The sequence below is a fragment of the Ascidiella aspersa genome, chromosome 2 (genome assembly GCF_963924565.1).
Source record: "Ascidiella aspersa chromosome 2, kaAscAspe10.2, whole genome shotgun sequence".
Lineage (NCBI taxonomy): Eukaryota > Metazoa > Chordata > Ascidiacea > Phlebobranchia > Ascidiidae > Ascidiella > Ascidiella aspersa.
Genome location: NC_139448.1, coordinates 12,309,077 through 12,323,881, shown reverse-complemented (window position 1 = coordinate 12,323,881; position 14,805 = coordinate 12,309,077). Strand labels below are relative to the sequence as shown.

Below are 14,805 nucleotides of genomic sequence, written 5' to 3'. Positions count from 1 at the left end.
AAGAAATATCGAGCCACCAAGCCACAAACTCACCAAACATTTATTCCAACACACACCATAACATAGTTCACTAGCCTGTTGCATGTTTTGGAAAAATTTATAGTTATATTACCCTTTTTAAATAAACAATACAACAGATGTAAAACTAAAAAAAAAATCATTACTAGTCTTGTTCTTAATATTATATGCAAACACATATCATTCAGTATATATCATAATTACACACAGACATTTGAAAAATAATAGTAGTTCAGTATAACATGACAATACACATTTCTTCAAACTAGCACCATTAATCCGCTAACGCAAAAAACTTTCCTGCATACAAACACTATGATATATACAAACACAATGTATATATATAATACCAGTTAAATGGATATCGAGCACATCTGCTGCTTTACAATAGTTTTTCTCTTGTTGTATAATAAGCAACAAAGTGAACAGCAGTAAACATAATCTTCAACCACTTACACACAAAGTTATTTCTCGCCAGACCATTTAAAACGATTCTTAAACGTTACACACAAACATTCATTCCAGTGATATATTCATATGCCGTTTAACAATTTAATTTGAAAAGCAGTTCAATATGCTTAATGAACTGGTAGCATCTTCACACAAGTATTCAGATTTTTCACACATTTAAAAAAGAAACAAACAGTATTTTCCGACAATGAAAAAAACAAGCAATTAGATGCTTATATTCAAACAATTTAGTGTCAACCAATATAAAACTGCAAGCACACAAATTAAATAAACGACATTATAATTATAAAAAGTAAAGCTACAAAGAGTTTGATCGTTTGTCCCACTTTATGTGTTGAAACTTTTGAAAAAGGTTGCCATTGTTGTTGTGGTGAAAAAACTTTTTGGTCTTAACCTTTTTCACTTTTCCCCTGTCAAATTCGCGATCCCAGCCGTCCAAATGTGACTGTTTTTGCTCGGCGTAGTCCTTCTTGGCATCATCCTCAACAACCGACTTTTCCCCACTCCAGCTCTTTACCAGGCCGCCATAAGCTTTGCTTGAAGATTGTTGCAAGAGTTTTGAGAGTATTCCTGTGCGTTCCTTGGGTGCTTTGTCATTTTCAGTTAACACGAGTTTCTTCTTTTTCGCTTGGCCACTTTCCTGTGTGTTATGACTATTTTCTTGAAAATTACTTCCATTGCAGCCGTCTCTTTCTGGAGATTTCCGCTTTCCTAAGAGTTTTAACTTCTTTGCATAGATCTCACGATCGCGGTCTGACCGCCGACTGTCGTTTGAAGAAGAAGAAGAGTGATTATCACTGATCAGTTTTGATTTTGAGCTGTCACTTCTTGCTTTGGAGTGAAGTTTTTTCCAGTGTTTTTGATGATTAGGCATGGCCGAAAATGGGCGGATTTGAAAAGAAATGCTCTGCTTTGTTCCAGATTTTTTTGATGAGGAGCTTTCCTCACTGTCTCTTCGTTGACGAATTTTAGTCTGCAACCAGTCATCTGTTGTCATTGTTTCAGCAGTGTTAACAGAGCTAAGAATGTTAGTAGCTTCAGCCTTAACAAAAGCTTTGTTTTGTTTGTTTTCAGTTCTTTTAACAGTGTGATTGGTCGGAATTACCTTTTCAGGAGAGGTAATTTTCGGTTTCATATTTCCACCCAATTTAGCAGAATCAATGCTGTTCACTGGTTTTTGAACTGGTTTAAAATAGTCAGGCTTGTAGTATGAGGGTTTTGTTTTTTCTGACAAACTTGATCTGGCCTGTGTCGACAATGAGTTGGAAGGAAGTGAATATCCATTTTGTTGAATCACCTTTTCCTTGTTCTTGTTCTGTGAAGCGGAATCAGAATTTTTTGGTTGCCTACTAATTTCCTTTGAAAGAACACTTAGAATAGGTTCCCTCTGAAATCCTGGTAATACTTTTGAATTTCCATTTGTGTTGCAGTGCATGGATTGTCCCTTTAAACGATGGTAGAATAGTAAGTAAGCTTGCTGGTTTAAAGCTTGATTGGTGCTGACTTGGTACACTGAAGAATCATTGAAACAGTACCACTGACCATTTGATGCTTTTGCATAAGCGTAATAATGACCAGATTGGCAACTGAACCCAGAATGTACCAAAACTGCATAAAGATCATACATTGGACCATCAGACTGTGGGCTGCTTAGGTACGGCCCCAGGTTTAGTTTGGAAGGATAAGTGACATCAGAGTTTATTTTGTTACCCATGAAAGATGAGAAGCGTTTTAGTTGAATTGTTAAAATATTGGGAGGTCTGTGAATGGTAAAAGTTTTGCTTGCTTGGACACAATTTTTGCACCTGTGGCATTTGTAGGAATTGTCACCTTGCAAAAGTTCAGATTTAACAAAGTGTTTGAGGCAATTTGGGATATTATTACAGTTCTTTTTGCTGATTTCCAAACTGATGTCTAAAAATGGATCAAAGGTGTCAGAAACAGCTTTACACTGACAGCACCGAACACGACTGCGTAGATATCCACCAAAAATCTGGTACACAAGGGTTGTAGCTTTTGTGTGAATATCCAACTTGCTGGAGTAACCTTGCAAGCAAGACTTTTGCATGGCATCAATGCTGTAGCGAATAAACTCATGGGCATCTTCTTGTCTTCCAAAATGCAAGTGTTTTGCAATGAGGCGTAGATTCTTCAGAATGCACATAGGACGTATTGCTTGACCTCCATTACTAGATGAAGCACGAAGATGTTGCTGCAATGAACATAGCATACAGAACTGTCCACTGACTTTACAAACCATACGATGGTCTCCACTCAAGAGGTAATTGGTAAGCGGAGGTGTGTAGCTTAGACATTGAAGTGCTGAGTTTAGAAAGCAGGTGTTACCAAGATTGACCAAGCCAGAGCCAACTCTGCCATTTTTCTTCCAATGTAATTCCACCTTTTTAGGATCAAAGAGCACACACTTTGGTGTTGGAACTCCGTCATTTTTACTTTTGCTTTCACCGTTGACAGGTTTCGTTTTGTTTTGTTCAGAAACAGGCTTTAAATGCGCAGTAGGGTTGAGGTTCACATATTTGCCCTTCAGTTTGTTAATGTCCATGTTGTATGGCCTCTTGGCATCCACAAATTTGATCTTTTGTAGCAATACTTTTTTTGCGTTAGAACGAAGCTGCTGATCAATGCTGAATCCATTGCGCACAGAGTTTGATTGGCTTTTGGGTTTAAAGACTTCTGCAGCTATCTGCTGTGACACAGTCATACCTGATGAAGTTGCTTATGTTTTGTTATCATTTATCGTTGTTCAACCTAACAGTTTACTACAAACAACAGATAATAGGGTTAGTATTTTTGGTGACTGTTCCTGAGGATTACCATGTTGTTCATAAGAGAAGCAAATACCAATACAACTAAAAAAATGTCCTAAGATAAGTCAAATGAGTTTAAAGCATAAAAATTGTTTTTCATTAGTGATATCTGTTTAAGTAACCCTTTTAAAAACCTAATTGTTGATATAAGGAAGGGTGAACCTTGGATTAGTGTCATAATTAAAGAAATATATATTTAATATATTGTATGGCAAAGTTTGACCGGTGGACGATTGTCGGATGCAACATGTTCGCCTGGTCGGTTGCTGGCATCAATCTTAAAGAGGCAGACAGAGCAACGTCATCGTTGGCCTTTTTCCTTATAATTAGATATAAAACTTTTCAAGTATGGTACAATATAGTACCATAGACAACAAAAAAGTATTGTCTTAAAAGGTAAAGCTTATTATTTAAATTATAAATAGTTCCAGAATGTGAATAAGTGGAATTCAATACAGGTACCCACAAAGAGTTATGGAAGTTCAATACAGGTACCCAAAAAGAGTTATGGAAATTTAGATTAGAAACAGAGGTTAAAATAGAAAATAATACAAATTTAAAAACATAAATTTTATAATTTTTAATGATGCTATTTTAACCCAAACAGTTGTAAGCTTTATGTTTATCAAATGTATGGAAGATTTTGACAAGATCTCGAGCATGCATGGCCGAAAAAATCCGGGTGCCCGGGTGCAACAAAGGTTTGGGTGCACTTTTAAATTTCCGGGTTCACTTGCACTCTGTATTGCATACATTGCACTGTAAACTTATGCCGCTAAGCGTTTTACACATTTCGGGTGCAGTTCAGAATTTTTTCAGGGTGCACTTTTACAAGGTGGAAAAAAACTCGCGGTGCACTCGGCACACTTTCCACAGTGGTCTATGTGAGCATATTTGATTTTGCAAGTTTGGGTTGGTAAAAATACTTGGAGCACTTGACATTCTTTCAGTGGCCACATGATACCTGCAATTTTTCATAGACCACAATTTTGGGCACTGGTGTTGAATCCTACCACATTTTAATGGGGGGTTTATGTTGCTAACAATATTTGGGTTAGGGTGAGAGTTAGCGTTTGGGTGGGTCAAATATTACTATTATATGTGTGTAGTACGCCCAAAATTGAGCACTCCTACAACAATTATTAAATCAGCGCACAATATTTGGGTTAGGGTGCGAGTTTGCGTATTGAGTGTGTGTGGGTTTCGTATTATTATATTCATTTTTTAATAATAATACTCACCCACCCTAACCCAAACACTAACCCGTACCCTAACCAAAAAAATGTGCGTTGTGTTTAGGGTTCCTCTCCGGGATTGTTTCGATGGGAAATTCCCGCAAAATAACAATCCCGAATCCCGGGAATTTTTTTATAATCCCGGGTATTCGGCAACATAGCAAAACTTTAAAATTCGTTTTTGACAAATAAAAAGAAAAAAATAGGGCACTCCTTCACTTTTGCACGTAGAAAGTTATGCAAAAACAAGGTCTATAAATACTGCACACCATAACGCACAATATTTGGGTTAGGGTGCGCGTTAGCATTTGAATGAGGGTGGGTAAGGTGGTATTATTAATAATAAATATAATAACACTTGACCCACCCTCACCCTCACCCTAACCCAAATAATGTGCGTTATATGGTATGTGGTATTTTTGTTTTTTTTGTATAAATTTCTATGTGCAGAAGTGAAGGAGCGCATCATTGCCTGTTGCATTATATGCGCTTACCAGCGGAAAATTATTATTCTACCAATAAAATGTGCCCTGCCTGCGCTTTTTTTAAATTAAAACAAATAAAGGTCCTGACTTTAGTACGAGAAGGTCTTGCAAGATTGCAAAAGGAAGTTTCATTTTTTAATCCCGATTTCCGGGAGTGAAGAAATCCGGGAAAAAGAGGAACCCTAGTTGTGGTAGGATTCTAAACCAGCGCCCAATTTTGTAACTACTATTCAAATTAATTTTCTAGCCAGTTGCCAAACAATGAATTTAACATTTATATAACGTTTATGGTGTAAGTGCAAATTTAAAAGTTCCATCCCTAGTTCCTAGACAAATAGCCTCTTCCTGGCGTATTCATTTGCTGTTGGAAAATTGAACTTGACAACTTTAAAACTATTTTTTTGGCAATAAAAATTTGATGGCTCACATTTTAAAACATGAAAGCTCTTACTGAGTGAAATTTGATTACGACGAAACTTTTGAATTTTTACTTCCCTAATATACTTTCAAACTAATCGCAGCCTAAATTTGTGTGCTGCGAAACATATTGTTTAATAGTTAGAATATACAGATTGTTTAGGACGATCCAATAAACTAATTAATTCTAACAAACCTTAAATGCTGTACCAATTAGGCGATGGGTGGTGTAAAGATGTAACACCTTCCTCACAAACGCCTTAAAACTCTTATAACGCTAAATTTTGTAAATCATACTACGAGAAAGCCGTGCAATGCCTGAACAACGTGCTGCTGCGTGTACGCAACTAGAGCGAACAACACCATAATACGCTCATTGGACAACTCAAAAATATTAAAAACAAAACGTAAATTAAATTTATTTACTTTCGCTGTTGTATATTTCTAACTAAAGTCTGAGTAGGGTTTTTACATTGTGGAAATGTTTTCATTCTTATTTTAAATATAACTGGATATTTATGTATTCTTTTAGCTTATGTTGAAAAAAAATTAACATTAGGGTGTGGATACGACTTAATTCAGTTACATATAGGGGAATTCCCATTTGTTTAGTATCTGATTTGCAAAAACTATACAGTTGAATAACAACAACAAGTTTACAAATAAACCAGTACTCGTGATTTTGTCAGTAATTCATCACTGCCGACGCCACAACCATGGATGTGTTTGATAAACCTTATGAGCTTGAAAACCAATTCTTGCTAAGATTGCCCGATGTAGGTTACTTATAATTAGTTTATGTATGTTGTATTGATGAATGACCAGCTAAAACTACCTAAATAAGTAAATCTCACTTGTCAAAAGACTAATCACTGTAAGCTATGCTTTAATTTTTTATAAATTTGGTAAATAATTGAGCTTTGCAATTTCACAGGAGCAAGCCGAAAAACTAAAGGAAATACTGCTAGCTGGAAATCTCAAAGATCGCTTCTCAATAGAAATGCACGGTAAGTATATGAATGACATTTTATTTATTTTGCACACAAGTCTGTAATATCCTTGGTTGAACAAATCTAAAGTAACTTTTGATTTTAGCTGACAATCGCCATGGAATGGTGTCTTTGGATGGTGAAGTGTTGTCAGCTAAACTTGTGGATTTACCCAGCATTATTGAAAGTCTAAAAACTCTTGACATGAAAAACTTTTATAAAACATCAGACATATCACAGGTAAAAAGTATAAAGTTATTTATAAATATGTGGTGAGATATGTTATAATAAATGAAAAGATAAATTTAAATATAAATAACCAATTTTTAGGTTATTTGTTCACCTAATTTATCAAATAAAAAACAACTTATGCCGTATTGTTATTTATATTTTTTCAACAGGCAGTCCTAAAAAAACTTTTCTTAACATTTTTCAAATAAACTAAAATTTTAATGCATATAAAAAGTGTTTTAATATTACAGCTTCTCTCATGTTCTATACCTGAAGACAACGCCGAAAACATAACACCCGATAAAACAATTGGTGGCAAAGATAAGAAGTTTCTGTGGCCACATGGAGGTAATTGTACTGATCAATACAACACAACTTTTTGCATATAGAGATTTTTTAAACTAAACGTGATTTTAGTTACACCTCCTTTGAAAAATGTCCGTAAACGGCGCTTTCGCAAGACTGCACGCAAAAAGGTATATGTTACATAAAAAATTGTTAAATTGGAAATAGTATTAATAACAGAATATTTGTAAAAAAATATATGAATGTCTATTCATTTACAGGATTGTTCTTTTTTCTAATAATTATTATATTATGTTGACAGTATATTGACTCTCCTGACATTGAAAAGGAAGTAAAGCGACTTTTGAAAGCCGATATGGAAGCAGTCAGTGTCCGTATCCTTTGTCATTATTCTGAATAACTACAGTATAATACAAAAATATGTCAGCAAACTTTTATTTTCTGCATTACATAATGTATCCAACATAATTAATGCACATCATTGAAAAAAAGTTTTTTTTCTAAGATGACCAACTCCGCTACTAGTGGTAATTTTGCAAAGACTGTAACTTGCGTATGCTTCACCACTGTACTCATTAATGTAACCTGTAAAAGAAAATAGGACTAAATATATTAAAAAAAAAAATTCTTATTTTACTAAATCAAAATTAATGTTGATTTAATGCATTCAAGCATTTTTGTTAGCATTTTATTGTATATAATTGCATTTACTGTCATGTTCTTTCTTTTACTGTCTGACTAACTTACTTCAAAGACTATGAGATTATAAATGAAGAAGACAAACCAGTTGATAAACCCAAGGCTGGAGCTTCACAATCTCGTGACAGCGATGTCACTGGTATTCATGCTCATTTTTTTATTAATTTAATTAATATGTTTTTTTGCTTGTAAGACAATTAACTGATTCCTGTATAAACACTTGTTTACAATTCCATTTTACAGAGCAAGATGAGTTACACAAAATCTTTCAAGATCTTACAAGTTCTGAGAGTGAAAATGAAAAGGATGAGATCATTGTTGACGAGGTTGATGACATAAAGGTTTGACTTTCTCATTTGTACTTAATTTAAATATTAGTTTATAAGTTTTAACAATTTTGATGCATTTTTTAAAGGATATTGATCCCAGTGAAATTCCTAAATCAGTTGCCGTCATCACAGACAAGCAGGAAAGATGTAAGCCTTTGCTAATCTAAATAAATGTATAGTTGTCATTTCGTGGGTCAGTCTCTATGATAGCTTTTGTTTGTGATACAAAAAAAATGTGTCTACTTTTTTTTTAGGTTGACAAACACCTAATAGTTATGACTTAAGATTATAATTATAAGTGTTCATAAATGGACAAGCATGCAAACTTTTTATTTGATTTTTAATTGGTAAATATAATTTTAAACTTCATCTCTTTCTATATACATTCATTGGAGCTAAATATTCTGCTACAGTGTTCCAAACAAATTTTGTTATTCTTCATAGCTCGGTTGGAAGTTCGCTTGGAGCAACTTGCTTTAGAACTGGCTGAGCTAAAGAAGCGAAAGCAGCGTAAAGAAAACCTCATCAAGGGGGAAAACATTAAGAACGAAAAGTTAAAGGTATGTATTTTTAAAAGGAATATTACTGCTTTCTTCACGTTTGTGGATCACAACTACACTAAAAACAATATGTATTGTTATCATGGGTTTCCTACCTGTAGCGACACATAGACCATCGCAGCCTACTGGAAAACCCATACCAGGTGTTTTAATAAAACGTTCTGCTATTTTGTACAGTGCTTTTCAAAAATGTCAAAGCCACTGTTTTTTTTACTTATGTAAAAACACGATACAAGCTGCACAAATAAAGTCGTTTTTGACGAACTGGAAAAAAATTTATCGCAGACCGGCTGTTAAGAAAACTGTTTAAAATGACGCGAAACTATTTTTGTAAGATATGTGACTCATAAACGAGCAATATGAAGATTCAGCGTGAAAACAGTCAAATGGTGGCTAAAGCTTTTAATTTAAAAATAACCGAAATGTGTCGCAGATGCGGTTCCAGAGTGAGCTGGGCGACCTCACTATACGGATAGCCGAAGCTCGCCAGGATTACATTCACGTGCTTGCTCAACTGGGAAGAACGAAATGAGCAAAAAGCGAGGCGGATGTTTCGGAGCGAAACTTTTGCTGATGTACTTTTTCGTTCGCACTCAAAAGAAACGAGCGCCTGGTTGTTAATTGGAATTATCACACGCCTAGGGCCTAGGCGCCACCCCAACCATCTCGGACACTCATGACATTTTGAACATTTTACACACTTCTAACGTAAACAATGCTGACCTGAGCCGCTTTATTCTAAGATAAATCCTAAATTTAATATCTTTTTTTCTTGCAATTTTCAATGACAAAAGTTTATTTCGACGTTTGTGTATTAAATGAATTTGTAAAAGCTGATTTACGTGTACACTACCTGAATTTTTAAGAATTTGTTAATACTCAACATAACTGTTATTACCAGTCTTTTGTTTGCGATGTTGTGCAACTAAACTGCTATGTAAAACTATTGCGATATTATTAGACTGTATGTAAAACGAAAATTGTACCGCTGATGTCTCCGGTAAAATATCTTTTATTTTTTTGAAATTACTTCGTTATACGGTTGCCATCAATTCTCGATTGTTTAGCGCTAAACGACAGCACCTTGTTCAGAAAGAGAATTTTTTCCGAATTGCACTACATTGTTTTTTTTTTATTATTTGCAGGAGGTTTTATTTTATAGTGATAGGTTTTGACGTTGGTTTGCCATGGGCGCAGAGTTGGAAGGTGACTACGCTGGTCTTCTACACCTCTTAAAGGTATTTATGTAAAACAAAACGATTGTGCAATTTCTGTAATAAAGTAGATTGCTCATTTTTCTCCCAAGGTTTATAGCTAACCGTACTTTTTTATATTTTAAATACAGACATTTTTGTGTCCAAAATGGCAGTTGTTTCGCTTTTAAAAATGAGCGACATTGGTTGGATTTTCTATTGATTTGATAAACTTAAAATGTCATAGTTCCGTTTTGGTTACTCACCATTGAACTCTTTATGTAACACAGAACCCAAATTTAACACAGTGTCATGTTAATTTATACAATTATATGTGTATTGTTGTTTATTCTCTATGAAATGCAAAACTTAAACGTAAATTTCTTCAAATGGAAGACAATTTGTTAAGCATTTAACCTCGACATTTTGTATTCTTCAAATAAACTTTCTATTCTTGCAATTCGATTTTTTTTTTGTTTACCCAGGCTTCAAACAAGAAAACTGTGGTCGAGATATGTTGCAAGGTCGCCCAAGTGATTTCTGGTTCAGGCGCGTCTGGCATTGTCACATCGGTTCGCGACGACCTGAATCTGAGTGAAGCCGAGGCCGATTCACTCGTTAAAGATTTGACTAAACTTCTGAGCGATGTGCTGTACAATGGCAAGTGAAATGAGACAGTTGATGAATTTTGAACAGCTGAGAAATTTGTTTTAATTTGTTACAGGTTCAAGTGATACGCCATCCATTAAAAAAGCTCTTCCGGCCGACTTTCATCCAAACTTAAGCGACCTGCTCGCAAAAATTATCGGCGATAACTTCGATCGTTGGAGGGGAGACGTATTGCAAAATCAAGGTAGATGCCATTAGTTTCGTTTTGCTTCATTTTTTATTTATTTGTTGAACTGATACATTTCATGTTTTGTATCGCCATTTCGATTTAACTATTTGACAGTGTTGTAAACAAGTCATTAAGTCTCCAGACCCCAGTCAAGTCAATTCCAAGTCAAGACATTGATATAAAAAAAACGTAAAACCACTAAATTTGTAAATTCGTCTGATGAGCAATAACTCAACTAAATAATTTCAAAAATCCAACATATAGCAACTTTTGTTTTACGTGCACATATTAAAATAAAAACAAAATTATATTAAAAAATATTTAATAAAACACTTAATTTCAACCCATGTTTTATGACTTATTGCCATTTCAAATCGTTTGTCCAAAATACCTCAGCTTAAGTCAAGTCATTTGAAAAGACTGACTTAAATGCACTTGAGTCAAGTCATTGACTCCAGTCATTCCAACACTGCTATTTGATATCGCGAAATGCCTGTATTTGACGGCGGAACTGAATAGAAATGGGTTTCAAACTAACAAACAATTGCATGGCCCGTCGTCTTTAAAAAAAATAAAATAAAAACAGAAAAAAGCGTTGTGTGGAAGAAATGCGCTTTGCCGTTTTCCGGGAAATTGAAACTCAAAATGTTTCCTGAAAGCGACAAGATTAAAAGATGACAATCTGATCCCCGTTGCACGAATACGAGCGCAAAATACAAGATGTCTACGCCTCAACTTTGCGACACCTCTAAACCGACGTGTCCGACGGCTTCCGCGAACCGTTTTCGGGCACACAAAAGACGTGTTTTGCCGAAATGGCCTGATTCCAGATTTCTGCGAAGCTTCACGCCTTTCTCGTTTATTTCGCGGTCGACTTGTTTATCGCGTCACAAAGGCTTACGGCGTCACGAAGATCGCGCCGCAGCTTACATATCGCATCGACTTTTTCGACGATTTTACCGTTTATGAACAACGCTTGTTCCCGCTGAAAAGTATTTGTTTATTCCGGTATAAGTTGGTCTGCTTAGGTTTTTAAGGTTTTATAATTTTCTTCTTTTAGATTTAAAAAAAAGGAAAGAGAAAAAAATATTGTGTGAAGTCCTTACTGTCTAATAACGTTTATTACTTCGCGTTTACTACCAATTAATGCGAAAGTTTCATTCAAATATACAGAAATAAACATTAGATAAAACTGCAATTTCTTAGGGTATTCCTTACCTTAGTGCCTATTTTCAAAATCGAATGCTCACCAGTTTGCCAGCCCTTAAAATCAAGAAGACTGCCCGAATCCGCAAAAATCAAATCAAGCAATTCGCTGGAAAACACGACGCAATCCCACCCCGTCAGGCAAGGCGTGAACTTGCGACGAACCGGCGATTTTTTGCGGACTCTGCAAAAACGATGTTTCGCGCGAACTGCTTGTTTAGCCGACAATCGGCCCAGGTACGTGTTGTTGCCGCTCGCCGAGCCTCTCTGGGAAGCGATCGATCGATCGGCGGCGGTTGTTTGTTCTGGCTCATGAAAGCCCGCGTCTCTTTTTCTTGGTAAGGCTCGTGTCGGCGCTGAGCCCGCTAAAGTGCGGGATGCGTAAGCTGCGGCTCAGAAGTAGGGCAGCGGTGTGCGCGCGCGCGTCAGAAGATCGCCAAGCAATCTTCCCCTTCGATCTGCGCGGGCGAAACCGGTCCCGTCAACAACTTACAATCGCAATCTGCGTCTGCTGCGCCCCAGATTTTGTTTTGGCCTTTCGAAGATACAGTGAGCCGCATCAACTGTATGCCTGGCTGCAACACAAATACGAAATTGTGCAAATATAAGGGAACTTTGAAGTTGTCGGCTAAGCTAACCTGATTTGCTAACCTGAAAGTGACCCTTCGTACTGTTAGGTTGTCCAAATGCGAACCCACATAATAGTTACTAGCTGAAATTCATGTTGTTTGCCACAATATTTTGCTACGCTTGTCTGAAGAAAGAAACATGGCACCTCAGGCAATATTCAAATTAAAGCTGCTATTTTGTGCAAAGGTTCGCATTGGCCTTTACATATATTGTACTTCCGTTAAATTATCACATGACTTTTTTCGAAGAAATGTTTAGCCTACACTGTAGTGTGATAACGACTTAATCTATTGATTGATTTACGTGCACTAAGTCAATGTTTTTCTTAAAGGCAAAATGTCTTTACCTATACGTGAAGTCTTGTAGATAAATGACTTAAGTTGGCAAATTACACTCTGACTTGGTGTTTTTATTTAACGTTTTGAGTAAAGTTAGATTTATTTACTTCAATATTTAAACTATGCGAACTAACGAGTTTACTGGCTAAGCGACTAATAACTGGGAGTAAAGTCAATTTATAATGACTTGTTTGAAACACTGACCTGAGCAATAAAAATTTTCTGCCGATTTTAGGCCTGCAATGCTGGAAACGTTTAGTACTGAACTTTAACTTTTTTTGTTTAGGAAGTGAAAAACAAAAAAAAGATACAAGGCCCAATAAAACGATAAAATTGCGGACTCCGGCCCTTGGAATTCACCTTTACCTTTGGCCATACTTTTGCTTTTCAGTCAGTTTTCCGAAGCTTGACGAGATGACGTGGAAAGTTCGAGCCAATCAGGGAACGACACGTCAGGCGACCTGCGTCTTCAACATTAAAGTAAGCACTTGCGCTCAAAATCGCGCCGGAAAAAAACCTGACCTGTAAATTGTGTTTTTCGGCCGCAGACAGTGGGCAGCGCAAGCCCGGCCAATATTGAGATGAGTAAAGCGAGTCTGGATACGATGCTTCATTCGCTGGCCACCATCAGGGACCAAATCTCGTCCGTTGCTCCATCCTGAAGTTTAACATCGTACTTTCGCCAATCAAGGGTCACCAATACCTTACGATTAAACAGTAATTCCGTGAGCGCACCGTTTTTTAATCGTTTTATCGATGATTTCGGGAAAAAACTGATGCGTGAAACTATACGAGGTCCTCGAAGTGTGTTATGCTATGCTTTTTTTATCACCCATGAATAATCTGACCACCTCTAGTCGTCTCATTCGCGAGCACCTGTTAAATGTGTTTCAGCTTTACTCCGCTTTTTCCATTTACATATATCCAATCTTATTCAGTCATTATCATGCATATCATTTTATAAATGTAAAAATGCAAATAAATTGACACAAGTGGGCGACTTGTAACGCCTTTGAAATCTTTCTATTTCTTACTGTTTTGTTTCGTGCAATATATAACTGTAATAAATTAATTGACCGTATTATTATTTTGTTTTATCAATTGTTTACGATTGAATAAGTCGAGTCTTTTGGCTTCTGCTAAATCGAAGGTTAGGAAATAGCGTCCACTAGTAATTTAGTGTAATAAAATTAAAAACGTGTAACCACAATAAAAACAGGTTTATCTTTGCAATTGTGATTTAACATGTTGCTGCGCCAAACAGGCATTAAAAGCCTTGTAATCGTAAAAATATCATTCTCTTTGCCCAATGCCCGCTGCACGAAACGAGTGTCATATTTAGCCATTTTGTTAGCTTCGCTGTCTCTTTAACGAATCAAAATGGATCGGAAAACTTGAGTAAAATCGTTCATGAACAAGTATATTTAAAACCTTGTTTTTTGGAGTCGGTAAAACTGTAAACTGTTTAATGTCAAAGGAGCTTATCGTCCGCGTGTTATTCCGCAAACGATTGCGTGAACAGGCTGGAAATTTTCGTTGTGTGAGTACAATAGTTCAACCTATACCGTGTGAGACATTGCGTTGTTATACAATTGTAGAACTATAAAAGAATATATTGTCTCTAAATGTTGCCAGAAAAAAAACACTCCCGTTACCATGCGGCATACATAAGCGTCTACTGATGATTTTTTGTTGCTTTATCGCATTGTTTTGACAAAAAAAAACGAAGAGTTGCGAAATTTTGCAAACATTAGAACATTTTATCGAACCCCTTTGCTTTTTTAAAAACACGGTACAACACTGAATCAATGACTCACACTTGCTATAAGCTGTCAAATTAATTATTTGCATACAAATATTGACAAAGAATGCACTACGCTAATTTAATTTGTAGTGCTATAAACAAGTGATTTTGAAATGACTTAAGTCCCAGGCAAGTAATCCCCAGTCAGATATAATAATAAAACGATAAACCGTTAAAATTGGTAAACTCGTCCGATTTGACCAATAATTTAACTGGGAACTACCAAAA

The 14,805-nt window shown here is 35.9% G+C and overlaps 3 protein-coding genes across 3 annotated transcripts; 2 read left to right on the top strand and 1 right to left on the bottom strand.

The window, feature by feature from the left end:
* Window positions 1-155: 155 nt before the first annotated feature.
* Window positions 156-3,263, bottom strand: LOC146163720 (ubiquitin carboxyl-terminal hydrolase 36-like). Its single transcript, XM_083383197.1, has one exon. It carries the CDS (start codon window positions 3,209-3,211, stop codon window positions 788-790), a length of 2,424 nt encoding a protein of 807 aa, XP_083239323.1. The 5' UTR covers window positions 3,212-3,263; the 3' UTR covers window positions 156-787.
* Window positions 3,264-6,086: 2,823 nt separating this feature from the next.
* LOC146163719 (transcription initiation factor TFIID subunit 7-like) lies at window positions 6,087-9,713 on the top strand. Its single transcript, XM_083383198.1, has 11 exons — window positions 6,087-6,230; window positions 6,389-6,461; window positions 6,550-6,683; window positions 6,926-7,022; window positions 7,092-7,150; window positions 7,282-7,354; window positions 7,735-7,818; window positions 7,923-8,020; window positions 8,095-8,155; window positions 8,453-8,568; window positions 9,002-9,713. Exons 1-11 carry the CDS (start codon window positions 6,171-6,173, stop codon window positions 9,098-9,100), a joined length of 954 nt encoding a protein of 317 aa, XP_083239324.1. The 5' UTR covers window positions 6,087-6,170; the 3' UTR covers window positions 9,101-9,713.
* Window positions 9,145-14,379, top strand: LOC146163718 (COMM domain-containing protein 9-like). The gene is made up of 5 exons (XM_083383199.1): window positions 9,145-9,806; window positions 10,247-10,421; window positions 10,486-10,614; window positions 13,165-13,253; window positions 13,322-14,379. Exons 1-5 carry the CDS (start codon window positions 9,756-9,758, stop codon window positions 13,433-13,435), a joined length of 558 nt encoding a protein of 185 aa, XP_083239325.1. The 5' UTR covers window positions 9,145-9,755; the 3' UTR covers window positions 13,436-14,379.
* Window positions 14,380-14,805: the final 426 nt, after the last annotated feature.

Excerpts from the sequence above, each read along its gene's own strand:
- LOC146163720 (XM_083383197.1), bottom strand. The coding sequence starts at position 3,211 with ATGACTGTGTCACAGCAGATAGCTGCAGAAGTCTTTAAACCCAAAAGC.
- LOC146163719 (XM_083383198.1), top strand. The coding sequence starts at position 6,171 with ATGGATGTGTTTGATAAACCTTATGAGCTTGAAAACCAATTCTTGCTA. Across the intron at positions 7,023-7,091 it reads GTTTCTGTGGCCACATGGAG|TTACACCTCCTTTGAAAAAT; the intron begins GTAATTGTACTG and ends ACGTGATTTTAG. Across the intron at positions 8,156-8,452 it reads CACAGACAAGCAGGAAAGAT|CTCGGTTGGAAGTTCGCTTG; the intron begins GTAAGCCTTTGC and ends TATTCTTCATAG.
- LOC146163718 (XM_083383199.1), top strand. The coding sequence starts at position 9,756 with ATGGGCGCAGAGTTGGAAGGTGACTACGCTGGTCTTCTACACCTCTTA. Across the intron at positions 9,807-10,246 it reads GTCTTCTACACCTCTTAAAG|GCTTCAAACAAGAAAACTGT; the intron begins GTATTTATGTAA and ends TTGTTTACCCAG. Across the intron at positions 10,422-10,485 it reads GAGCGATGTGCTGTACAATG|GTTCAAGTGATACGCCATCC; the intron begins GCAAGTGAAATG and ends AATTTGTTACAG.